The sequence below is a fragment of the Globicephala melas genome, chromosome 13 (assembly GCF_963455315.2).
Source record: "Globicephala melas chromosome 13, mGloMel1.2, whole genome shotgun sequence".
NCBI lineage: Eukaryota > Metazoa > Chordata > Mammalia > Artiodactyla > Delphinidae > Globicephala > Globicephala melas.
The window spans coordinates 48,899,294-48,926,372 of record NC_083326.1 but is presented as its reverse complement, the minus strand read 5'-3'; the positions used below and the strand labels follow the sequence as shown (position 1 = coordinate 48,926,372).

Sequence of the window (27,079 nt, the reverse complement as noted above, 5' to 3'; positions counted from 1 at the left end):
TGACACCCAAACAATTATTTAAAAAATTCAGTTGCAAACTACCTACCCCTTCTTGTTTGGTGAAGAGATTAAGGCAATCACTCAAAGCTACACAAGTTTCTCTAGAAGCTTCAGAGACAACTTCAACTTTCTGAAGGAATGATGGAAGCATTTCTATAAATAAAAAAATAAATAAAATGAGTAGGATTTTAAGTAACCTTAACGTAAACTAAGACCATAAACGTATTTTTATATCTACTAACCTCATGTTTCCTTCTAGCTGCCTTAATAAGCAAAGCATATAGTATATTCCTTGGGCATCATAATTAAGCACCTACTTTATGCAGGGCACATAAATTAGTACAGAAAAAGAAAGAACAAAGCCTTGACTTAGAAAAGCCTATATCCTAAAAGGAGAAGAGCCAGGACCTATTAAAAAAAAAAAGGTTCATAGGAATAAATAATATAATGTTTAAGAAAAACAGCTGTCAAGAAGGACTGATATCATTACTTATAAAACATTAACATTTCCTTTCATGATATTCATTACTAGATAAGTAATTTTATTCAAAGGCAAAGTGCTAAAAAGAGACAAAAATAATCCTGTAGTTGACAATGATGGCTAACGGATCTGAAGGCGGCATTAACTCAACTTCCCCTACTTTTTTTTTAATCTCATTAATAGGTTTTTAATACGATTTCTAAAAATTTATTTATTTATTTTATTTATTTATTTTTGGCTGCATTGGGTCTTCCTTGCTACGTGCGTGCTTTCTCTAGTTGCGGTGAGCGGGGGCTACTTTTCATTGTGGTACGTGGGCTTCTCATTGCATTGGCTTCTCTTGTTGCGGAGCACGTGCTCTAGGCACGCAGGCTTCCACAGTTGTGGCTCGCGGTCTCTAGAGTGCAGGCTCAGGAGTTGTGGCGCACAGGCTTTGTTGCTCCACAGCATGTGTGAACTTCCCGGACCAGGGCTTGAACCCTTGTCCCCTACATTGGCAGGCAGACTCTTAACCACTGCGCCACCAGGGAAGCCCTCCTCTACTTCTTATTTGGATAAATGTTTCATATAAATAGGTCTTTCACTCTCAAAAATATGTCCCTGTCAAGGTCCAGCATCTTTCAGTGTATGTTAAATTGGGAAATAAACGATAATATCAGTATCTCCCCTGGACCCTTAAAGAAAATCTTAATCCACTTTACCATTACGGAAAACAAACAAACAAAACAAAATTAACATAACGTTGGCAAGAGAAAGCTGTAAAATACACACAGGTCACTTAAGTGAAATGTCACATCCTGTCCAGACTAATGTGACAGAAATGTACTTAGTTGAAATAGCTTGGGATTTTATGTTGATTATACATTAGATCCTTTACATCTGTCCCTTCCATCAAATAAAAAAAATTAAGAAAGCTTTAAGAAAAAATAACTTAAAAGAGAAAGACAATTAAATCTGTAGCATCCTATGTATTTTAAGTAATTTTGATTTACCTAAAACACTATTCTTAAAACATGGTAAACAAGGTCAATAAACAAAGAATCAGGTAAATCCAAATGCCAGCAATTTGCAATGAGTAGGCCATAAAACAGTGGGTCCCATCAAGAAACAAAAGTTTTCAAATGGGAAATGGAAAGAAAAATACAATCTACAGAGAACATAGGACCAATTATTTAGCCATTATTCTAAGTGATAAAGTTGTATTGCTCTGTTTTGTTCTTTTCTAAATTTTCCAAATTTTTTATATGAACATGATTTATTTTAGCAAAGACAAGTCCTTTTCTTGGAAATATTATTTCTCAAAACTCATAAGTCAGGGCTTCCCTGGTGGCGCAGTGGTTGAAAGTCTGCCTGCCAATGCAGGGGACGCGGGTTCGTGCCCCAGTCCAGGAAGATCCCACATGCCGCAGAGCGGCTGGGCCCGTGAGCCATGGCCACTGGGCCTGCGTGTCCGGAGTCTGTGCTCCTCAATGGGAGAGGCCACAACAGTGAGAGGCCCGCATACCGCAAAAAAAAAAACAAAAAACCCAAAAAACCTCATAAGGCAAAAGTGGGCAACAAAAGGAAAAGGTCAGGGACTTCCCTGGTGGCACAGTGGTTAAGAATCCGCCTGCCAATGCAGGAGACACGGGTTCGAGCCCTGGTCCAGGAAGATCCCACTTGCTGCGGAGCAACTAAGCCCGTGCACCACAACTGCTGAGCCTGAGCTCTAGAACCCATAAGCCACAACTACTGAACCCATGTGCTGCAACTACTGAAGCGTGTGTGCCACAACTCCTGAAGCCTGTGCGCCTAGAGCCCATGGTCCGCAACAAGAGAAGCCACTGCAGTGAGAAGCCCGTGCACTGCAACCAAGAGTAGCGTCCGCTCGCCACAGCTAGAGAAAACCCGTGTGCAGCAACGAAGACCCAACACAGCCAAAATTAAATAAATAAATTTATAAAAAAAGAAAAATAAAGGAAAAGGTCAGAGTGAATGAAAGTAATAAGTCTTTCATTAATATCTGGATATAAACACCAAATGACATTTTATCATATTTTTCATCTTATGGAATAGAATTTCCTAGCTATTCTTAATAATACCCAAATAATTGAAAACTACTATATTCTACAATAATTTTGACTTTACATACTGTTTCTTTTTGAATCTTTGATACACACTGTGAAGATTTATTCTGTACTTAGTTGCTAAACAGCAAAAGAGAGTACCATATGCTAGATGCCATGTGACTTAAATAGTACCTCAACAGATGTCTTACACAGAGCTGGGGACCAGGGATGTGAGGAGATGCACAAGAAAAAACAGACACAGCCTCTGCCTTCCAGAAATCATCTGGGTAATCTAGAAATTTTCCATTTTCATGGCACAAAGGATAGGAAGATGGTAGCACAGCCATTCATGGCTCCATTTCTTTTTATTAAATGCCATCACATGCTTAACCATCTCCAGTTTTGTCTATGTTTTAGATATCTCACTTAATATACTTGTTGATTAGCATAAAACAAACATTAAATCTCTAAATAAATTTTAAGTTTACAAATTTTTAAACAAAATTGACTCTGCAAGCTTTCAAAAGATATTCTAAGAAATATATATTAAGACAAGTTTATGAGAACCTATTATTCAGAGTGTGTCAAATTCTTCTGTCCAAAACAGAGTCAAAAGTTACATAACTTGTCTGACAAGCTAGTATTCAAACGAGATGTCGGAATTAATATTAACTTGCACCGTGGGACGGTGTAAAAATCGTGGACTCTGGCAAATACTCTGGGCAGTGCTGCATATCAGGGACAGTCGGTTCACACTGGCGTGCCTCTTATACAATGTCGTCTGCATACTGGTTACATAAAAGGAAAACTGCTAAGCTTCTAGAAAAGTTACCAACTGGGAAATCACTGCAAATATGTTTTAGCCAACTAATATTTAGAGACTGAGCCATAATAAATAAAATCAAGAAGGCCAGTATGTTAACATATCTGGCCTACTCTGAGAACTGGACACTGTTAATTTGAAAAAAAAAAAAGTTATTTTTTGTACTAAAAATATTGTTGAACTCGGGAAAGATGCTGGAAGATCATATGTGAAAAGCTTAACTTTAGAGACATGTATAAAAAGCTCACCATCTGTCGTTTTCATGATTACACTGTACAATTTTTAATTGGGTAAGTTTTAAAACCAGTGGGGAAGAGCTTGTTTCTTGTTGTTAACAAACTAAACCCTAACACAGAAAACTTCCATTGTTCTCCTCATATAGAAAAAGTCCACACTCCTTAGACTAACATTTAAATCGTTCCATAAACAGTCAGCTTCAGCCAGACGGTTTTCCTGGAACTCTTTGTTTTCCTAGAAATATTAACCTATTATATTTTACTGCTTCTAAACCTTTGTTAAAGATGTTCCATCTTCCGTGAATAATGGAAATAATAATTAATCATATTCAGAAGTTTCCCCACTTAACTAAAACTTTTTTTTTTCAAGGCCAAGTTTAAATCCTCCCCATTGAGCCGTCCTTAAATATCACTGTGGGATGTGACCTCTCCTCCTGGACTCCAAAAGTAGCCACATCCACTTGTAATAGAGAACATGGGTAGTACGTATGCTGAATCTCTGCTACCCTCGGTAAACTCTAAACCTCTTTAAGCCCCCAAATACCATGCACTGAACTTTGTACAAAGAAAAGACTCAAATGTTAAAAGACTAAGGAAAATAATAAAAATATTTTATTCCCATGGCTTACATAGAAAATCCAAATAGTTCTGGATTATTTAATTTTACATCAAAAGAATTACTGTATTTTAGTGTAAAAATATATAAGATACAAACATTTTCATTTATATTACTACAGGTTGGCTAATTAGGGCAGATCAATAAATTATTTAAAACTACATTTTCTTTTTACTTGAGGCATAAGAAAATATAGTTTGCTTGTTTTTCAACATTCACTCAAATATTTCTATCACTGGGGATAAGATATTTAAAAAAAAATAAACTGGATGAATGGCTTTTCATTTCCTCTACCTAGTCCTTCTGGGAACAGTGCTGCCTTAAGTGTGTGTGTTTTTTTTTTTTAAAGTAAACACAAACAGCAGAGAGAATAAACAGTCCCAAAACTATCAAGTGACAAAGCTAAGGTCATAGGAAATAAAGAAAATATCAAAATAAGACAATTTCTCTCTTGTGGTGGAAAAAGTGCAGTGCATCTGACTACGTGCATGAGAGACATGATCTAACCTGCATGAGAAGAGGTGTTTTTAAAGTTATCTCGTAATTGGAATTATATAAATGCCTCAAGAAAATCAGTACTCTCCTCAAAATGGAGAAAAAGATGTCTGCACATAAAAATCAACTATTCTTCTAGAAAACTTCTACTACATAAAGCCGTAACTTAAAAAAAAATCAAGATTGGTAACGTTATATAAGATGTAAGAATATAAATTTATCTGTTTCTTGTTCAAATTAAGATGATTAGCTTGAAATCAGTCACCCACTAAACAAGTACCACTGACCATTCGATCTGTATGTCTACATCTATACAACTTAACACTAGTTGCAACAGAAGTATAAAATATATAGCTCAGAACAGCATGTGTTAAATGAGTTAAAGCATGAGGTAAATAAGAATAAGAAGATAATAAAAGGGATGTTATAAGATATAAATAGCAAACAAATTGTACATACATAAAAAATGTTACATATTCAGAGAAAAGTGTTACCATTATGGGATGCAGTAATAAAGTGAAGTTTGATAAAAGTAATGGGATTTGAGCCTGATCTTGAAGAATATGCTTTTTTATTGTTAAATACAACGCCCAATAAAATGAACATATCCAAAATATCTGTAACTATTATTTTCAGATAGTACTGAAAATACTGGTCCTGAGAGGAAGAGAGTCTCAGAATTATGAGAACTCGTTAGAGGATCTGCATCTACCATTTATCGAGTGGCTACCATGTGGCAAGCACTACACTCCAGGTGCTGGAGATAGGGCGTAAGTAACTGAGAAACAGTTTTTGTCCTTACAAAACTTGCAGTCTAGCAAGGAAAACAGAAAATAAAACAATTATTATTGAATGAACAGTACTGATCAGAGGGTGTCTTTAGAATAGTAAGAGGGAAAAACATATTTGTTGGAAAAAATAAATTGAATTAATTTAAAATTTTAGAAAAGAGTGTACCAGTTAGGAAGACCTTTTGGGGTCAAAACAGGGAAGAAGCCAGCAGAACTATGAAATGTATTTTGCATTCTTTTGCAAATAAGAGTGAAGGGAGGGCTTCCCTGGTGGTGCAGTGATTAAGAATCCGCCTGCCAATGCAGGGGACATGGGTTTGAGTCCTGGTCCGGCAAGATCCCACATGCCGCAGAACAACTAAGCCCGTGTACCACAACTCCTGAGCCTGTGCTCTAGAGCCCAAGAGCCACAACTACTGAGCCCACACACCTACAGCCCGTGCTCCGCAACAAGAGAAGCCACTGCAATGAGAAGCGTGCGCACTGCAACGAAGAGCAGCCCCCACTCCCTGCAACTAGAGAAAGCCCACACACAGCAACAAAGACCCAACGCAGCCAAAAATAAATAAAAAATAAAAATTAATAAATTTATAAGAAAAAAAGGTGAAGGGAGGCAAGGAGGAAGATCTTATTGATTAAAATCTCCATCAAAGGCTGTGACTGGGGAGTTCCCTGGTGGCGCAGTGGTTAAGAACCTGCCTGTCAATGCAGGGGACACAGGTTCGAGCTCTGGTCCGGGAAGATCCCACACACCGCGGAGCAACTAAGCCCGTGCGCCACAAATACTGAGCCTGCAAGCCAGAGCTACTGAGCCTGAGTGCCACAACTACTGAGCCCGCATGCATAGAGCCCGTGCTCCATGACAAGAGAAGCCACTGTAATGAGAAGCCTGTGCACCGCAATGAAGAGCAGCCCCCGCTCGCCACAACTAGAGAAAGCCCGCACACAGCAATGAAGACCCAACGCAGCCAAAAATTAATCAATTAATTAATTAGGAAAAAATAAAGGCTATCATTGGATTTGCATCACTCCTCACTGTACTGTCCTGGCAATGAGCTCCTAACCTTCTTTGTGGTAGTGATCTTGTGAGAAAAAACAGTCAACAAAGGATTCAGGTAGAGTCACATGTGACCCAGGGAGCTCTGTCTCCAGCAAAGTCAAGAGAGAGGCACTAGTAGGGTCTGTGCCCCAACAAATAAGGTGCAGAGTGAGAGAATTTGATGATGTTTTCTCCTATAGACTGGGCAAAATAAATACGAGTAATAAATCACTTAGTTTCATAACCTCTTTGCATCTCTATTTGACTCCTCAATCTGGCTGTCTGAAAGGAAGCCTGGACCCAGGACAGCAGCTCCCTCGCCAGTGCCCTGTATGACAGACCTGGGCATGAGCAGCTGTAGTGGCCTGAGCTCTGCTTGCTCTTCCCGCCCCTTCTAAGACCTGAGGAGGCTGGGTCTGTCCAGAGGGGAAGATGGAAACACAAAGTGCTACAGTAAAAGGGATTAGTGCCATGACAGGGAAAGTGGAGGGTGGTTTGGAAACACATAGTAAGAACACTTAGGCCCATCTTAGAGAAGCCAAGAAGTTTCTAGAAGCTACACTTAAAAGATGAGGAAAAGCTAGTACTTCACACAATGGGAGCAAGACCCTAAAGCATGAGAAAAGTTCAGTGCTACTGAACACTAAGAGGAAGGAAGAGGTGAGAGGTGAGACTGTTGATGCGAGCAGACACAGGTCAAGGTAGAGTGCAATTACCCTAAGACACTGGAGGCCACAAGACCTGATCTGTCTTTAGAGGCCCCTCTCAAACCACACCGTGGAACACTCCCTGGAGGCAGCATGGCCAGACAAGAGGGGCTGCAACCTACAGGCAGGACGGCTGTGGCCTACGTCAGTGTACTGACGGGGGGACAGAGAAGGGGACAATGGAGAGACAAAGGAGACACAGAACGTGCTGCGCAGGAAGGATGCGCTCCAAGGTTAAGATGACTCCAAGGTTTGGGCTCAGGAAATTGTATCAAACGGTCATGTGTTCTTTCAGATGAAAAATACCAGAAAGAACCTCGGGACGAGAAAAGAGAAGAAAAAATTGACAGGAAAAATAAAGAGGATTTCTTTGTTGCGAGCTGGAAACGTCAGCCTTGCATCAATCCCACCGTCCCCTCGAACTTCTGAACGGGAGACTGTAAGGATTTGAACAGCCCCTCAACTACAGCAGCCAAGGGACTGTCCTCAACAAATTCTACCTTTCACTGTAGATGCAGATCTAGGGATGAAAATGAAAAACCTTTTCTAGCTCATAGATCAAAAGTTCAGGAGTAAATATAGATTTCTCCATTTAGTCCAGACTCATTATTTTCTAAGAGCAGTCTCTAGAGCCAGGGTGCCCAGGGGCACACACTGTCTGGTTTTTTACTAGCTGTGTGACCTAAGACAAGTTACCTAAGCTCTCTGTGTCCCTGTTAGCTTATTTATAAAATGGACATAATAGTTGTTATGTGCTAACGCTGAGTTGTTATAAGGAATAAAAGAGTTAATACATGCAAAGTATACAGAACAATGCACAAAAAAAGGCTGTATGTGGCTGCTGTTATTCTAGACGATACAATTTGTGGATTACTGATATATTTTACATTAGAAAGTGCATGGGACACTTGTGGTACCTGGCTTACTAAGTCGATGGAGAAACATCCCTCTAACCCCAAACCATAAAGATGTTGATAAAATAATAATAATTAAATAATATATAGCAGAGTTTGAAGGAACAAAATCCCAGATATGCTGGAAACCCACCGAAAAGTCAAGGCTGACAGAAGAGGCGCATGCCAGTGAGGGCATGGTAGGGAAGGCCAAGCACAGGGACGTAAAGCAGGGGCTGAAAGCTGCGCCTTCACACCTACATGAGGGGGAGATGTGGCTCTGGCCTCACCAAACAGAGCAAGGCCTTGACCCCCAGTGAAAGCAGAAATGGGCTCAGGGAAGCAGTGAAGAAGGGCATCTTCTGCCTAGTACTGTGGGTGGGAATCATGAAAACCAGAAATCCCTAGCTCATGCTGCATCTAGATATGCAATCCAATTTTAAAACTATTACATCAACAGAAGCAGACACAGAACTACTGTGCTGGGACACTTCCATAATCCAGGAGGCAGAACAAAACAAGCTCTCAATAAAAAGCTAAAATCCACCGTGACGGAAACAATCCATCCCAAGGGACAGTTAGCCACAACAACTTGAGATGTAAGAACATGCTGAAAAGGGCTTTAACGTTACACGCTTAAAATGATGAGAGATAAAGTTCGAAATGTATGTAACATGAAAGAGCAGGCTTCTATGGAAAAAACTAAAACTTTAAAACCAGCACCTAGAATTTCTAGAATTACGAAATACAATTAGGATTAGAAAGTCAAAGGATTAAACAGCCAAAAGAGATCGAACTGAGAAAGAAACTGAAACTAGAAAACAGATCTGAGGAAACTGCTCAGAATGTAACAGAAAAACAGAAAGAGAATGAGGAACTAAGAGGTGGGGAGTAAATAAGAAGGTTCCACACATACCCACGAGGAGTTTCAGCAGAACGGATGAAGAAGCACAGTGTGAGGAGAGAACCGTGAAGAACTTTCCCAGATTGAAGAAAGAACAAATGAGTCTTTGAATTAAAAACCACCTCAAGCAGCAGATATCAAGACAGATTAAAACTGCAAAACACCAAAGACAAAGTGGAGATCTTTGAAAAGCCGTAAGTGAACATAAAAAGAAAAAAAAAAAGACTGTTCACCAAATAATCATCATTAGAATATCAGAAGCCAGAAGAACTTGGAATCACATCTTCAAAATGCTAATGGACAGTAACTGTAACCCAGTGGGGGTAAAAAAAAAAAAAAGATTTAGATGAGAGAGAAATTCTACCACCCACAGATCCTCAGTGAAAGAACTACTCACAAGTCTGCCTCAGGAAAAACACTGAATCCACGGGAGAAGAGTAGGATATAAAAACCAATGGCACTGACTGCGGAACCCCTATTGGTAAAAGAATGCAAAACGCTCTCCAGTGTGGACAGCTTCTTCCCCAGTTTGTTTGTCTCTAGAAGGTCTCACCGAATTGTACAATCTGTTCACTCATTAACTTGACAGAACAAATGCAGTACTTGTTTCTCCCTGAGTTCAACAGAAGTAAGTTATAAATTTATTAACTAAATACATTATTCATTTTAGTCACTCACAATGCGTGCGTGTGTGTGTGTGTGTGTGTGTGTGTGTGTGGATGGGAGGGGAGGACGGGTAGGAAGGAGAGGGGGAGAAAGAGGCAAGCGAGTACAAGCACCTACCACATGCCGTGCACTGTTTAGGAGCTGAGGATAATCGGTGAATAAAACAGACCAAAGTTCCTCCCTTCGTGGAGTTTATATTCCAAAAGGAGAGGCAGACAATCAACTCCACACACATATATAGGAAGGTTGATGAGTGACAAAGAGAAGAATAACACAAGGAAGGGGAGAGCCAGTGCTGGAGCTGGAAGTTTAGCTGGGACTTGGCATCAGTAATGTCCTGGCAGGAAGAGCCAGCAAAGTCAAAGTGTAACTGAAAGGAATTTTACAAATAGATGACGCACAACGATGAGCCTGAGCGAACTAACAGAGAGGCATGCAGCACAGTTACTACCCTGGGACAGCGGGGCCAAGGGAAGGCACAGGAGGAGCTGGAGTCACAGAATGGGGCCCTGGGCCGGGTGGAGCCCAGCAGCAGGGTTAGACCACAGCTTGCAGGAGGGAGCGGGGTAACCCCGACCTCCTCCTCCTCCCACCCCTCCACCCATCTCCACACAGGACCTCCCATTTGCTGGACCCAATCAGAGGGCCAAGGGCAAAGAAGCCCTAGTAATACTCCTAAAGTCGACAGTGATCATGGGCCCAGGGCACCAAGCAGGGCAGAGAACAGCCGTGGAGGAGCAAACCAGTGCAGGCAGCAAGAAAGGGCCTCAGTCGGAAGGTTCTGCTGGAGTAGAGACCTGGGGAGGGAGGGCGAACCCTGGAGTAAAGCCTTACAGGCAGAGGGGCCAGAACACCCACCCAGGCCCAAGGCAGCTTTGAGGGACAGCAAGAAGGCCAGGGAGGCTGGAGAGAGGCAGGTAGGGAAGGACTCTGTCTTTCACTCGAAGTGAGAAGACCTGGAAGCAAATGCATGTTTTGAGCAAAGGACATCAACCCACTGATGCTTTAGAAAGATCCCTGGGGCAGGGACTGTAGGCACAAGGGTGGGATCTGAGTCAGGAGGCTGTTTTAATAGTGCATGTAGGAGACGAGGGTGGCTTGGACTGGGGTGGCAACAGTGAAGGTGGTGATAAGAATATTTACTCAAAGCCTAGAATTTTGAGGCGAGTGTTAAGTGGGTTGAATAAAAGTGCTTTTCCTTTTAAGATTTTCTTCTTTTAGATAACTGAAAACATGCAAATGTCTTTAACCAGGGATTTACTATATACACTTAGCAACATGCAATAGAGTGCATGCATTAAACTTGGCATGTAAAGTAATATATCTTTTTTGGGAAGTAACTTAGCAGTATATATCAATAGGCTCGAAAATGTTAATATACTTTCACCCATTAATCCCACTTCCAAGAATCCTATGGTAATAAAGTGATGTGATTAAATATAAATACACAATACAACATTATTTATAATAGTCAAAACCTGGCTGCTACACCTAAGGGTAAATTTAAGGTTGTCGGGGAGAACAGATTGACTGCATGGCTTTCAGGATGTCTTCCAAAAGTTTTATAAGTTTGAGTGATTTTATTTGTTTTTGCAACCAGGCTTTTGGTAAAGATAAAATAGTAGAGATTTCAAAACAGCATTCTTTGCACCTTGAATGATGTGTTGCCGATGTCAGATACATAAATTTGTCATTAATCCAGGCAGAACTTAGGTTTAAGGTCCACTCATGAAAACAAAAGCATTATTTTAATAGAGGACATTTCAGACCAAAGACACAGTGTGTGGTCAAAAGTGTTTACGGGGGTCACAGGGGAGAAGAATTGTAAATAAAGCTAAAAAAATCAGTTTGTGATCGGGCTATGAAGGTCCTTAAATGCCAGGATAAAGAGTTTTGCATTTTATTCTGTAGTTTCAAGGACACTTAAAAGATTTTCTCAACAGAAAAAAAAAAATTTATAACAATTTTTTTTTAAAGTAACTAAAATTAATCTGGCAGCAATAATGCAGTATTTCCCAGAATTTGAGTTGGAAGAGTTCCTGAAAGGCTTCCGATTCAATTCCCTTTAAGGATGGAATGCAGGAGGTTCCCAAAGGCAGGGAGACTAAAGGACAGGCTGCTGCAGTGATTTGGATTGAGGTGGTGCAGAGCAGAACAGGTACTGCAGAAGACGCAATAAGGAAGAAGGGCGTTGAGTCTTAAAGTTCATGTTCATATAGTTTCATACTAAAATGTAAGACAGCTAACAATTTCAACCACAAGAGCTGGACTCTGCCCACAAACACTTTAGTTTTTCATCTTGAGAAGTCACTGGCAAACTATGTAGGCAGTTTGGAACAGGATGTGTATCTATCAGCTTCCTTTAATAAAACACATGGTACAAGATTATTCTGCACAATCCCTTGGCATTAAGAGCAGACTCAGTTACCTTCAAAACTCCAATTCCATTCATGAAATTCTCAACCCTATTTACTTAGTATTTACATAAAATGTAGTTTTATTTATCTACACCAATCTTTCAGAAAATAACATCTATAATTTCTGAACATAATTTCTATACATAATTGTTTAAGACCCACTGACTTTTACTGTAGATATATGAAATAGAATTGTCAGATCACAGTCAGATATTTCAAAGTTTCCCAGATGACAATGTCCAAAATGAAATCACTCTTGCGGTACTGAGTATCATGTATGTCTCTAAGAGCACAAATGATGCATGCCATCATTTATGAGTGACATGTCATACCAATGATCTGAACCAAGAGATCTGACTCAAGGTTTAAAAGAAAAAAACAATGTAATTTGGTTGTAGTTCTCATATAATTTCTTTCTTTGGTCCAAGTCAAAGAAATTAATCCTTATATTTCATCTCACTCTGTACAGTTTCTGTATCTTTTAAATGTTGTTATTATCTCTGCTTAGTTTTGATGGTTTTTGGTGAGGATGGTATTTTAAAAGCCCATTGATGGTCACAGTTGCATAGCTCTGTGAATATACTAAAAGCCACTGAATGGTATACTCCACATAGGTGAATTCTAGGCTTATGTGAATTATGTCTAATGAAGCCGTTATTATTTAAAAAGCCCATTGAGGATGAAGAGCCTTAAGTAATAAAATATTCTTGCTTGCAATTAATAATCAAAATGACTTGACTGCTGTCCTTCCCAAAGCTATCATCACTCATATAAATACGTGTTTGTTGAACTGAAGTAAAGGGATGCCCAAGGTATACCTGGACAGATACAGAACATTTATGTTCAGTTTACTCTAATATTAACATTTCTTCACATTCCCTGGGCACACATAAACTAGATCATGATTAAAATCAGTAGTTAATCATAAACTCATAGACAACTCAGCTGATTATATTTTAGTGGAGTTATTTATAAACACATCATAGCTAAAGTCTAAAGCAACTGTTAAGAGTCTTAAGTCTAAGGAACATGATAACTGTTTAATTTATAAAGTAATCAATAATTTTTTCTCAAAACCTAATTTGTGTATTGGATTTTATATTGGGATTTTGTATTTTGTATTGGATTGTATTTTGATTTTTGGAGTATTTATAACTAACTCCTGATAATTCATAACTAAAGGAGAGTAAAGGCACAAAAAATTACCTTTGAAAGGGAGATTAATAATTAGACGAATTCACACATACATTCACAGAATGGCAAAAGACTACCAACCGCTTCATTTTATAGATAGGGAAAACAAGGCTCAGAGAAATTAAATGTTCTGCTCAAAAGTAACAACTAATAAGTGGCAGAACAAGGATTCAAACCCAAGACAATTTGACCACAAAATCCAAGTCTTCTGGGATTCATAAACAGTCTCACTACGTAGCCAAAACGAATTCACAGCCCCAAAAGGTTAACTTTAACTTTTTTAAATACAATTCTGAATTCAAACCCCAAAATTATCTAAACTGTATAGTCAACCAAAGGGTGAACATCTATGATAATGGGTTGTTCAAGAGTGGGGTGTGGGGTGTTTCTTTTTTACCTTTAGCCACGTCACACTCCTTAATCATTCTGAGAAAGTTGGAAATTTCCCTGTCTAGTCTCTGCTGGCATATCTGTGCTTTCTGGAAAAGGAAAAAAGAAGACGACAAAGTTAAACTAATAAAGGATTTTTACAGTACATATGCTTTAATGTTTCCATCAAAACTTTTACTTCATAGGTTGATACACTGTAATAATTGAGACATATTCCTAACAGAGAGAAAAAGGTGAGAGAAAATTGCCTTAGAAACTGAATATAACCATTAGTTAATCACGTACAGATTAATAAAAATAAGTCTCTCTAAATTTTAAATACATTCAATAGGCCAAGCGTGTTCCATACAACTGCAGTAATTACTTCTAATAACTCATTACACAATATATATCTGAGGAGTTAGATTTCTGATTTATTCACACTTTTAGTAGCCTTGATTACATTCATTGAGAAATTATAAAATGCACCCATTAAGAATATATTTTAAAAACTGCTTTTGCTTAAAAACTCCAGATGGTGCTAACATTTGGAAACCACAAGCTGATTTTCGTTCAGCAATCTAAGTGCACACAGCCCTCACATAATCAGACCAATAAGGACATCTTCTTAGTAAGTAAAAGCTTGTAAAAATAAGGGACAGCATTCATTTTTCCTTGTAATTTGAAATTTCTACATATTTAGATCCCTAAAAGCAAAACATAAATACAGAGTTTCATGATGTAAGTTGCATCCCATCTTAGTATAGATTTGGAAGTCCAAAATGAAAAAATCAGATAAAACCATTTATTGCATTAACAATGTAATTTTGAAGTTAGTTTTATTTAGTTTCCCTTTAAAGGAAACTAAGAAGCAAGAATAAGAAGCAAGAAAATCATCATTGTAAAGTTGGTTGGTTACGGCAATAAGAAAATATTCTGAGAACCCTGACCTTACCAATATTAGGTTCACATTGTTGTAGGCAGGGTAATACATTTAGCCTGTGAATCTTCCCTACTTGGTACTCCTCATCTCAACTGACTCATCCCCAAAACACTTTTGCTCCCCCTAAATCAGACCTAAGTGCCAAGGTGATATAGGTACGCATGCTTTTCACCTTATAAATTTTTCAGTGCTTCTGAAGCTCAGCTCAACCACAGCAGAATTACTCGTGGTACCACACTAGGGACAAGCAATGTTCTCTTTAAAACGTACATTACTCTATTTTGAGAGCTCCAACAACATAAAAATGCAATTCACCTTTTTTGGGGGGGAGAGGGAGAGGGAGAATACCTACACTGTGCAATTTGAAACACCACAGAAACTGTATGCTGGATCATTTTTCCAGACATAGCCTGTAAATACACATTTAAGGCAGGAGAAAAGTCAACTGGGGACCACTGAAAACATGCACTGCACAACCAAATGTTACCACTCATAATTTATTAACAGAAAATTGTCATTTTCACTCTATACATATTTAATACCCCTGCCCATGTGCACGGTGCGCCAATGCTGCTGTTTTCTATTTTTTCTGCTATGGTGAAAGTTAGCTGGGTGCACAAAAGCAAGCACTGACTTCATTTGCAGACTGTGAATCTGTGATCAACATCATAGTTCCTGTGGTTACCGTTAAAGATAAGAAACATTATTACATTCATCTTCCCTTGGCATATCTGAGAGTTACTGAAAAAAGTTCCCTTGATCCATAATTTATTTAAGAGTTACAATAGGTCAGCTGGAGAAGATGTGATCAACACATACTGTTTTATAGTTGGGTACAAATGTGTGTCGTCTATTCTAAACAATTAATGCCATTTAATTGATGCAAAAAACTCAGAAAGGGGTTATTAATACAATTTTTTAAAACCACATTCTTCAATTTGTTATCATTTCCTTGTAGCAGCTACTGGTTATATTACAAAAGCCTAAAACTCTAATTAGGAAGGTTAATGCTTACACATTCTTTGCAGATCCCAGCATGGTGTCTCACTGACTTCTACGCCATGCACCTTATGTCAGGTTTTAATTTTTCTAGGTTTTAATTTTTTTTTTTTCTTCGCCATGCCGTGCAGCTTGCGGGATGATCTTGGTTCCCTAACCAGGATCAAATCTGTGCCCCTGTGCAGTGGAAGCATGGACTCCTAACCGCTGGACTGCCAGGGAATTCCCTAGGTTTTAATTTTTATTTACACTACATAAATGAGATCCCACTTGAGCAGTGTTCTAATACCCGAAGTGAGACAGTATTTTAAATCCAGGTTATCTGGCACAGAGCCCAAGAACAGGAGCACACCCACAGACCTGGGCTGCAGAGCGTCAGAGGCACCCAGGTTGAGTAGCCGGGCCACAGTCAGGACACCGGTCTCCTGCAGCTACTTCTGCCCACCCAGACTTCCGCTGTTGGTTTTGTTTAAGTTGATGTTTAACTACCTTATCAACCCTGACATATGAGAAAGTTCAAAAATGTATATCAAGGGGGTGGGCATCTAGGGAGGAGTGGAGAGGGTAGGAGAGAGAGGTCATTAATTCCAGCCTATCTGCCACATACAGACAATCCACATTTGGTTAATTAAGAACCGAAGCATTAGCAGATACAGACTACCACATATAAAATAGACAACAAGGTCCTACCGTACAGCACAGGCAACTGTATTCAATATCCTGTAGTAAACCATAATGGAAAAGAAGAAAAAGAGTGTATGTATATGTATAACGGAATCACTTTGATGTACACCAGACACACAACACTGTAAATCAACTATACTTCAATTTAAAAAAAAAAAAAACAAACAAAGCAGACGGCCTTCTCAGAAATAAAAAGAAACTAATGATACACACAACATCGCAGGTGAAAGATGATAGGCACCAAAGAGCACATATGATGTGATTCCAGTTAGATGGAATCCTAGAAGGGGCAAAGCTGACGATGCCTGTGGTGACAGAGCAGATCAGCAGCTGCCTGAGATGGCGTGGAGGGCACTGCCTGGAAGGGGCACCAGAGAGCTCTGTGAGGTGATAAAAATGTTCTACACCTTGATAGGAGTGGTAGTTACACAGGGTATTTGTCAAAACACATCACACTGAAGATGCTAAAATGCCCTCATTTTAGTATATAAAAATTGTACCTTAATAATAGTGATTTAAACTTTAAAAATAATGGTTGTAAAACCCTGATAACTTTCCTCTGCAGAAAACAGCCAGCATTGCGAGTACTGGTGTCCTGTACTCATCTCCAAATCTTCCTAACTCCAGCCAAATCCACTTCAAGGATAACCCCACACTCCATCTTCCCTCAATCTAAGCCAGTCCACACCACACTGATTGTTTTTGGTACCTGGTGATTTGTAATTTTCTTAATGTTGTATTTTGCATTAGTTATCTACACAAAGTTAAAAAAAAAGAAAGAAAAAAGAAACACAATACACGGAGAAAGGCAACTCTCCCTCACGTACTTGTCAGTCCTAGAGTCCCCGTTTTCCCCCTTTCCCAGTCTCAAAGCAACAACTGCTAATAATTTCTCATCTTTCCTGGGATGATCTAACCTATACAAATGTGTGTGTACATCCCTGCTTTCTTTCTGCCATGCAGAAGCATATCAGATACACCATTTAACACCTTGCCCTTTTCACTTAGCTATAAGTCTTAACTATATCAATATATATATAAATCTGCCTGATTCTTGTATGGGTGTACCACTCTATCAGCTTTGAGTTGATGTACACTCATCTTTCTGCACATTCACTTTAATTGGAAATCATTTCTTCTTCAGTCAGGAAAGTCTGATATTACTTTCTCATTTGGTTTAAATTTAGCATCATCTGCTCATTATTTCTTATAACACAGGTACAGTTCAGAGCCTATAAGAATCAAGATGTCGTCAACAGAAAAACCCCACTCTCCTAGTGCCCCCTCAAAGGTAAGAGCCTACCCCAACTTGATCCAACAGAACTTTCTGCAACGATGAAAACATTCTATATCGGCACTGTCGAAGGTGATAGCCACATGTAACTACTGAGCACTTGAAATGTGGCTAGTTAAAATGAGGAAATGAGTTTTTCATTTAACTCCAGTTCATTTAAATGTAAATGTATCTAGTAGCTATCGTATTGGACAGTGAAGTTCTGTACCAATACTTGCTTAAATTTCTCTTCCAATTTTTATTTCTGAAATACTACTTCTACTGCTGTGAGAAATCTTAATTTCAAAACCTCATATTTAAAAAAAAAAAAAATTCTTGGTAAAACCTGAGTGATACAGTTAGGTATACAGGTCAGGTTTTCCTATTTACCTCTAAGGATTCCTTCAAGTCTACAGCAGAAACTGCATCTTCCTCTTCATCATCAGTCAACTGGTCCTGGGAACAGTAGTGAGTGCTGTAAGCAGAATGCTCTTCTATTGCTTCCAGCCAGTCCTGAAATAATACAAAGATTTAAATAAAAGTAAAACACATTTTTACTCAAAACAGATATTATTACAACAATCTGGGAAGAATAAAATGTACATGGAGAAAAAAAAATATTACGGCCTCAAAAAAACAAAACAAAAAATTCCCAACAACAAAATAATGATGCAGGTCTCTTGTCCATGACACGTCTGGATAAAAAATTTTCCCAATACTTTAAAAAATACCATCTATAAGTTTACATATTCATTCATATTAATACTGAAACACATTATAAAAACTAAACAATGGGTGGAGAATCTTGCACTTAGAATTATAGGTTCTCAACACTGTTGAATAAGTTACTGTATAAGATGCATCCAGAAACAATTTACCAACTTGCCATAAGCACAAGACACTCAGACCATTTTAAGAGAGCCAGCAATTACTCTGATGCTTTAACTTTTACTATGTTTTTAAAAAATTAGTGGGACTTCCCTGGTGATCCAGTGGGTAAGACTCCCCACTACCAACGCAGGGGGCACGGGTTGGATCCCGGGTCAGGGAACTAGATCCCGTGTGCATGCCGCAACTAAGAAGTCTGTGTGCCGCAACTAAGAAGTCTGCGTGTTGCATCTAAAGATCCCGCATGCCGCAAAGAAGACCCGGTGCAGCCAAAATAAACAGATAAATAAATAAATAATAAATATCTTTAAAAATTAGTGATTTCACAAAAAGATGGAATGTTTGCCCTAAAAATACCTGTCTTACTTCTACCTCATTTCTTGCAGCATTTTTCAGGGTCAATTCTTACCCTTTTATGAAATTTTGGGACAGTCACGTTTTGTATTGTTTAGGGTTCTCTGCAAGGCCAAAGTTAACCGCTCTGGAAAAGAGATCCTTTTTAACCCCTTACATAATTTACAAAAAACAAGGTAAGTCTACGAATATTGCTTTGATCTCAAGGGATATGGAGTCTCCATTAAATAACTACACAATGAATTTCCGTCACATCAATCCCAATGTCTTGCTTGCTGCTACTGTTCAGTTTACCACAAAGAAAGGCTGAGTCTACGCTGTAATAAATCAGAACACCCGGGCTGGAGCCAGGTTCTGTTACTTGCAAGCTGCATGAGCTTGAGAGGTCACTTCAATCTTAGTCTTCAGTTCTCCTCACCTATAAATTCGGGGGTAGACTAAATAATCATTGAGGCTTTCTTCCAAAACTAATAAGGGCCTCTTACATTCACAGAAGCAAAATTTTTTAAAAAAGAAGAACAGAAAATACCTGCAGGTACATGTTGATAAGGAATTAATTCCTAAGCCGAATTTCAGAAGTTTCATATAATCACTCCCGTTAAAAAGGTATCATCAACAAGATGTTAGATGTTAACATTGAGCCTACCTTCATGTTCTTAAATGTTAAGTTTTATGAAAGATAAACGAATCCATAAAATTACCTCTCTTGTCTGCTGAAAGCTATTCTTAGGAACCCTGAAGCCATGAACAGTGTCATCGAAGCATTTAATAAAGAAGAGGCAGCTATCAGTGGGTTTTACCTTGGATATAAAGAAGTCAGTAAGACAACATCATTCGTGCCCATAAAACAAAACCCTAAAATTATCTATACATAAAATTAACAATATTAACGTGATAATACCCGAGCGAACATTTAAAATACTGAGAAAAATGGATACATTGGGAGTATCAAATGCACTGTAGCTTACCTACATCAAATCTGGCTTTCATATTCTTAATCGCAGTAAATACTAATAGACAGTCCACTAGGTACGTAGTTTTCCTTTTATCCTATTAAATATAACACAGCATGCGCTTGGGCTATGAAGTCCTTTAAATACAAGAACTCCAATTTCTTATTCATGCCACTCTCCTGAAACTTTTGTTTGAGCTGAGTATAGAAAATGTTTGAAGTGAGTGTAAAAGCATGAGAAGTAGAAAAGGAAGAGCTGGAGTGTGAACAAGAGCTGGCTGACTCGACGGGAGAGCAAGTTGCCTTGGAGGAAAGGAAACGAGGAGCTTTGCAAGCAAGCTCCCACCCCCAAGATTGTTCACCTGGAACTAGTACAGTCCCCGAGGGTGACACGACAGCAGCAAGGGCATACCTGGACAACAGTCTGTCTTTGGAAATTAAAAAAGCAGAGCTGGGCAGCCATAAATACTAAAGAGAGTAGGGGAGTCACCCAATGGAAAGAGACAGAGATGGGAATCCCAAACTCTGTCTTTTCACATCTCTTACTGATGCACAAAATAGATTCCAAGCAGTCACTGAAATACAGACCAGAGCTGCCATCCAAGAAACAGTTTACAATACAAACCCAGCCAAGAAAATGACCTAAAACAACGGAAATCACATTTAATGGAGAAAAATAAAGAATCCAGGATCTCCAGAACTTAACATTAAGGATACAATCCAAAATTACTTGACATATGAAGTAAAAAAGTGGACCACATTCTCAAAAGAAATCTAATTAAAAGGCAAAAAATGTCAGAATGGTTAATAGGGACCCAAATATATACTATCTACAAGAGACAGAAGATAAATATAAAGATACAGCTAGGTTGAAAGTAACTAGATAGAAAAAGAGATACTATGCAAACAGTAACCATAAGAAAGCCTGAGTGGTTATATTAGTATCAAGCAAAATAGATTTCAAAACAAAATGCATTATTACAGGAGATAAAGAGGACCACCACATAATGCTAAAAGGGTTAATTAATCAGGAAGACAACAATCATAAATCTGTATGTGATCAGTAACAGAGTGAGAAATACATAATTCTACAAGCATAGTTGGAGATTTAAACACCCTTCTCTCAGCAATTGATACAATTAGAAAAAAAAAAAGGCAGCAAAGACACAGAAGATCTGAACAACACTATCAACCATCATGACTGAATGTTTATAGGACATGACCCCCAACAATAGCAAAATACACATTATTTTCCAGTGCATTCTCTAGGATAATCCGTATGTAGTCATCAAGCAAGTCTCAATAAATTTGACAAGATGGAAATCATATCGAAAATGTTCAATGACCAAAATGGAATTACATTATAAATCAAAAGCACAGTAATTAGGAAAACCCCAATTATTTGGAAATTTAACAACACACTTCTAAACATTCACTGGTTCAAAGAAGAAATCATAATAGGAATTAGAAAATATTTTGAACTGGATGATAATTTGAATAATCTAAGCTTCAACCTTAAGAAACTATAAAAGAGCAAAGCAAGCCCAACACATGGAGAAATTATTTTAAATGAATTAAAAAATCAATGAAATAGCAAAAACAAGAGAAATATTTCAATGAAATCAAGAGCTGGTTCTTCGAAAGGATCAATAAAACTGATAAAGTGCTAGACAGACTGATCTAGGAAAAAAAGGAAAACACAGATTACCAATATAAAAAGTAAAAGAGCATATAACACTACCTACCACACAGACATTAAAAACACAATACGGGAATATTACTAACCCTAAGTTTTATAACCCAGAAGAAAATGGACAACTTTCTTGAAAGGCAAAAATTACAAACACCAACTGAAAAAGAAACAGAAAATGTGAATAGCCCTATAGCAATGGAAGAAATTAAATTTGTAACTACAATCCTCCCCCACCCCTGCACTAAAACCTCCTGGCCCATGTGACTTCACAGGTGAATTCTATCAAGCATTTAAGGAAGCAGTAACCTAACCCTATACAAACTCTCCTAGAAAACTGAAAAGGAACATTTTCCAATTCATTATATGAAACCAGACAAAATATCAAAGGAGAAATATAAACCAATATCCAGCATGAACAAAAAAGCAAAAATTCTTAACAAAATATTAACAAACAATATATTAAAATGGTAATTTATCATAACCAACTGGGATTTGTCCCAGCAATAAGACTGACTTTAACACCCGGAAGTCTATCAATACAACTAATCATATTAATAGAATGAGTAAAACCATATGATCATTTCAATAACATGGAAAATAGCATTTAATAAAATTCAATAGATTTTCATAATGAGGGATCTCAGTAAACTAGGAAAGGAAAAGAACTTACTCAACCAGATTAAGGGCTTCAGATGTTCAAGCCCTAATCCCCAATGAAACTACATTTGGAGATAGGGCTTTTATAAGAGGTAATTAAGGTAAAATGAGATCATATCGTGGAACTCTAATCCAGTATGACTGCTGTCCTTACAAGGAGAGGAAGAGAAAGCAGGGATGCCTGCACACAGAGAAAAAGTCACGTGAGGACAAAGCAAGGAGGCCGCCACCTGCAAGCCAAGGAGAAAGGCCTCAGGAGAAACCGATGCCTCAGTGCCAGAGCTAAAACTATAAAAACTCTTGTAAGAAAACTTGGGAAGAAAGCTTCATGGCATTGGACTTGGCAGTGGTTTCCTGGATGTGATACAACAGCGCAAGTGACAAAAGAAAAAACATAAACTGGTCTATATAAAAAATAAAAACTTCTATGCATCCATGGACATTATCAGCAGAGTGAAAAGACAACCCATGAAACTGGAGACAATATGTGCAAATCACGTTATCTGATAAGGGATTAATATCCAGCATATACAAAGAACTCCTACAACTCAACACCAACAAGAAAAAAAAAACTGATTAAAAAATGGGCAAGAGATTTAAACAGACATTTCTCCAAAAACAACATACAAATGGTCAATAAGTACATGAAAAAATGGTCAACATCACTAGTCATCAGGGAAATGGAAATCAAACTACAATTAGATACTACTTCATACCTATTACAATGGCAAACAAACAAACAAAACCCACAGGAGAAAAGTGTTGTGGTGAGGATGTGGAGAAATTGGAGCACTATTGGTATGAATGTAAACTGGCGCAGATGTTATGGAAAACAGTATGGAAGTTCCTTAAAAAATTAAAAATAGAACTACCATATGACCCACCAATTCCACGTCTAGGTATATATATCCAGAAGAAATGAAAGCAGGATCTTGGTGAGACATTTTCACTCCCATGTTTATAGCAGCATCATTGACAGTGACCAAAAGGCGGAAGCAACTCAAAACATCCACTGATAGAGGAATGGATAAAGAAAATGTGGTCTATGCATAACAATGGAATATTATTCAGCCTTAAAAAAAGAAATCCTGTCACATGTTATAACATGGATGAACCTTGAGGACATTATGCTAAGTGAAATAAGCCAGACAAATACTGTACAATTCCACTCATGTGAGGTACCTAAAGTAGTCAAAAGCATAGAAACAGAAAGTAGAATGGTGGTTGCCAGTGGGGTGAGGTACTGGAAATAGAGAGGCGCTATTCAATGAGTATCGAGTTTCAGTTCTGCAAGATGAAAAAGTTCTAGGGACCTACTGTACAACAAAGTGAACAGAGTTAACGCTACTGAACTTAAAAATGGTTAAGATGGTAAGTTTTATGTTATGTGTATTTTACCACAATTAAACAAAACTTATAGGTGCAAACACCTGTATTAGAAAAGAAAAAAAGTCTCAAATCAATAACCTAAGCTTCTACCTTAAGAATCTAGAAAGTGAACAGAGCCTGCCTCATAGGAGTCACTGAATGCCTGTTACCTTGTATCAATATGGATTCATAAAGGTAGCCTCTAAGTAGACACTCATACAAGAAGCAAAAGTTATAAAACAAGGTGAAGCAGAACACAGCAGAAGCTATCAATTCTAAAGAAGTTAAAAATCGGGAAATTTTAAAAGGGTGAGGGAGCAACTTGTTTAATTTTTTGTTTTAAGATAGACAAACCTTAGTGTTAAATAAATGAATCAAAAGCTGGAACAGAAGAGAATGGCCAGGACTGCACCAACAGAAGAAACAAGAAGATTAGACGGCTAAGACTAGAGAGCGGTTCCCTGGCCCTCTGGTCTCATGCAAAGGGAGGAAGGGGAGTGAGGACACTAAGGGACCGGCATGTGTAAGGAGGCCTGAGGGCAGGGGCAGGTGACTGAGCCTGTGACGGCCCAAGGGCGACGCTGCTGGTCCTCTGGGAGTTCACACGGAAAGGCAGGGGCTGTGGTCCAAAGAGCGGGTGCACTGCCGTGACATGTTGAAAACCCTAAAGAACTTGAAGCAGCAAGCAAAAAGTATGTCTAGGCTCCAGTTTAGGCTAATCTCAAAGGAGGAAAAATTCTTTCTCCTGGCTGGTAAAAGCAAAACAGCCAGAAGTGAACATGCAGAACCTAAAAATCCCAATTTTGATATAGGCTTTAAATTTTACCACCAGAAAAATGTCCATTTTCCAGATTTACCCATGTACAAATACACGCACATCTACACATATATATGTAGATATGTGTGTGCATACATTATGTGTGAATATATACACATACATACGTATATACATACACATACAAAATGGTAAAAGTTCTGTATAAATGTTTTTGGAACATGCATCTCTTATTCCACAATACGTAGAGATTTTTTTTAACTTGATTATATTTTTTAAATAGAATTCCACAACTTTACTTGTTCTCAAATAAAAACATATACAGTCATCCCTCGGTATCTGTGGGGGAATTGGTTCCAGGACACCTGAAGGATACCAAAATCCATGGAAGCACGAAGTCCTTCTATAAAATGGCATAGTATTTGCATACAACCTATGCACATCCTCCTGCTTACTTTAAATCATCTCTAGATTATTTATAATACCTAACACAATGTAAATGCTATGTAAATAGTTGCTGGTGCACGGCAAATTCAAATTCTGCTTTTTGGAACTTTCTGGAATTCCTTTTCCTATATAGTTTTGATCCACAGTTGATTGAATTAGCAGATGCAGAACTCGCAGATACGGAGGGCCAACTCAACTGCACAAGTGCTTTCTAACCCAAGATTTTACAAGGCAGCTTATACCAATGATTTAGGGAAATCACTTGCAGGACTGATTTCACAGTTTAAGCAAAAGATGCATGTGTCATCCTACCGTGCATACTGCTTGAGTTAGGTGTTTGCATCCCTGGCGATAAATATTATGGACTGCATCGGGCCTTCAAAATAAATATAAATTATCAAGGCAAAAGGAAAAGAGATTAGTGAAAACTTTTAATCATTCAAAATTTAGATGCTGAAATTCAACAAGTATTAGGATCATAATACTTACTGTTTCCTATACCATGAGAGGACTCCATGTTCTAACACTACCCAGAATAATCTCCAGCCAAAAAATCTTGAACTCTAAGGGAAAAACAACAAAGATTTTTCCAAGTTGATACATCTAGATTCAAATACTTGACTGATAAAAAGTAATTAAGTTATGACAGTTCTATCTGAGCCTTTCAGCCGGACAGTACCACTGCACACTCAAAAATGAACAAACATGAACTGAGGAACTGGGTGCAGAAATGAAAACATACTACTACAGGGTGACAGGAACAGAAGAAATGCCATATTGGTAAGATCAACGATGAACACAGTTTATAGTTCTGACAATACTGCGCAAGGATATTTATAGGAAATATATCAGTTGTGAGCTTCAGAGACAGTTTCCTCAAAGGCCTGAGTTTCTAAATAAAGAGAATTATCCTAAATTCTATACAATATAAGCATACATGTACATAAGTATACAGAAGGAGCAGCTGCAAATGCAGAAGAAACTATACGCTCCAAAACAGTTAATTCTAGAAAATAACTGAACTCCAAAAAGCAAAGAAATTTTTAGAACCAGAAAGATTTTATATGTGTGCTCTGTGACAATTCAAATATTAAATTCCTCCTGAGTCCTCCATGGATCCATGTTCATAACAAAGATGATACTGTAACCCTATGCTTAAGTAAGAAAAAACAAATTCCTCCACTCTTCTCTGTACAAACTTGGTCACCTAAAAGTGTTAGACCAACAGTTAATTGCTACAATCACTGGATGCCTAATAAAGTCCAGCAGTATAAAAATAGTTTACATGATAAGATCGAATAATTATTAAATCACATATACTTCAGAAAAGAATGAAAAAGAGTTTTAACAAGAGAGCACCTGAGAATCTTTTTTTTCCAGTTTTATAATTAAAAAACCATCCCAACCTACCTTCCAGAGAGGGCCTTCGTATCGTTTCAATGCTTTGTAGATGACCTATCGGAAAAACATGTTTTCATTAAAAACGCATCTATGTATTTCAAGAATTCAAAATTTTTTTCTACATTATATAAATGTAATCCATTACCACATACATACCTTATTACCAAGAAGAACGTGTTTCATTTCAGCACCCTGGGCAAGATCAAGAGGTTTCTGATCTGTGCAAAATACAAGGAAAAAAGCCATCAAGAGCTTAATTCTACACTAAAATTGATGCTTGTATTGTAGCACATAATATTCTTTCATTATTCCATCAACTACACCCCAAATCACCGACCTGAAGCTGCCATCTCAATTCTTTACAGCATCCTTTTCAGTAACCATTAAGCCAGCAAATCAAACTAAACTTTGAACACTCTGTACAGGTTTTGTGATCTTTCAAGCTTTCTTGCCTTAAGTCACTGTATCAGTTTCCTATGGCTGTTGTAACAAATTACAACATACTTACTGGTTTAAAACAATACAAATTATTCTCTTACAGTTCGGGAGGTCAGAAATCTACAGTCAGTTTCACTGGGCTAATAATCAAGGTGTTGGCAGGGCTGCCTTCCTCTGGAGGCTCTTGACGAGAACCTGTTCCCTTGCCTTTTCCAGAGGTCCCCTACATCCCCTTGATTCGTGGTCCCTCCCTCCATCTTCAAAGTGCATCATTCCAACCTCTGCTTCCATGCTTACATTTTTCTCCCTCAATATTCTGATCCTCCTGCCTCCTCTCCCAAAAGGAAGGACCCTTGTGATTACACTGGGCCCACCTAGAGAATTCAAGATTATCTCGGTATCTCAAGATACTTAACTAATCACATCATTGGGGGAGTATTATTCAGCCACCACAGCTGCTCTTCAACTACCTCACTGGAGAACAGGTAGCAGAGACAACTCACAGAGTAACGGTGTGATGGTCCACAA

At 38.2% G+C, this 27,079-nt stretch overlaps 1 protein-coding gene across 13 annotated transcripts in view; it reads right to left on the bottom strand.

The window, feature by feature from the left end:
- OSBPL1A (oxysterol binding protein like 1A) overlaps window positions 1-27,079 on the bottom strand; it is a 237,763-nt gene that overhangs the window by 127,189 nt on the left and 83,495 nt on the right. For all 13 annotated transcript variants that reach the window (XM_060310976.1, XM_060310977.1, XM_060310974.1 and 10 more), the window contains 8 exons: window positions 26,270-26,331; window positions 26,123-26,167; window positions 25,202-25,275; window positions 25,025-25,088; window positions 19,522-19,620; window positions 17,969-18,091; window positions 13,708-13,789; window positions 47-153 (listed from right to left, as the gene is read on the bottom strand). In XM_060310976.1, the coding sequence (XP_060166959.1) occupies window positions 47-153; window positions 13,708-13,789; window positions 17,969-18,091; window positions 19,522-19,620; window positions 25,025-25,088; window positions 25,202-25,275; window positions 26,123-26,167; window positions 26,270-26,331 (656 nt within the window). The remainder of the gene's footprint in view (window positions 1-46; window positions 154-13,707; window positions 13,790-17,968; window positions 18,092-19,521; window positions 19,621-25,024; window positions 25,089-25,201; window positions 25,276-26,122; window positions 26,168-26,269; window positions 26,332-27,079) is intronic.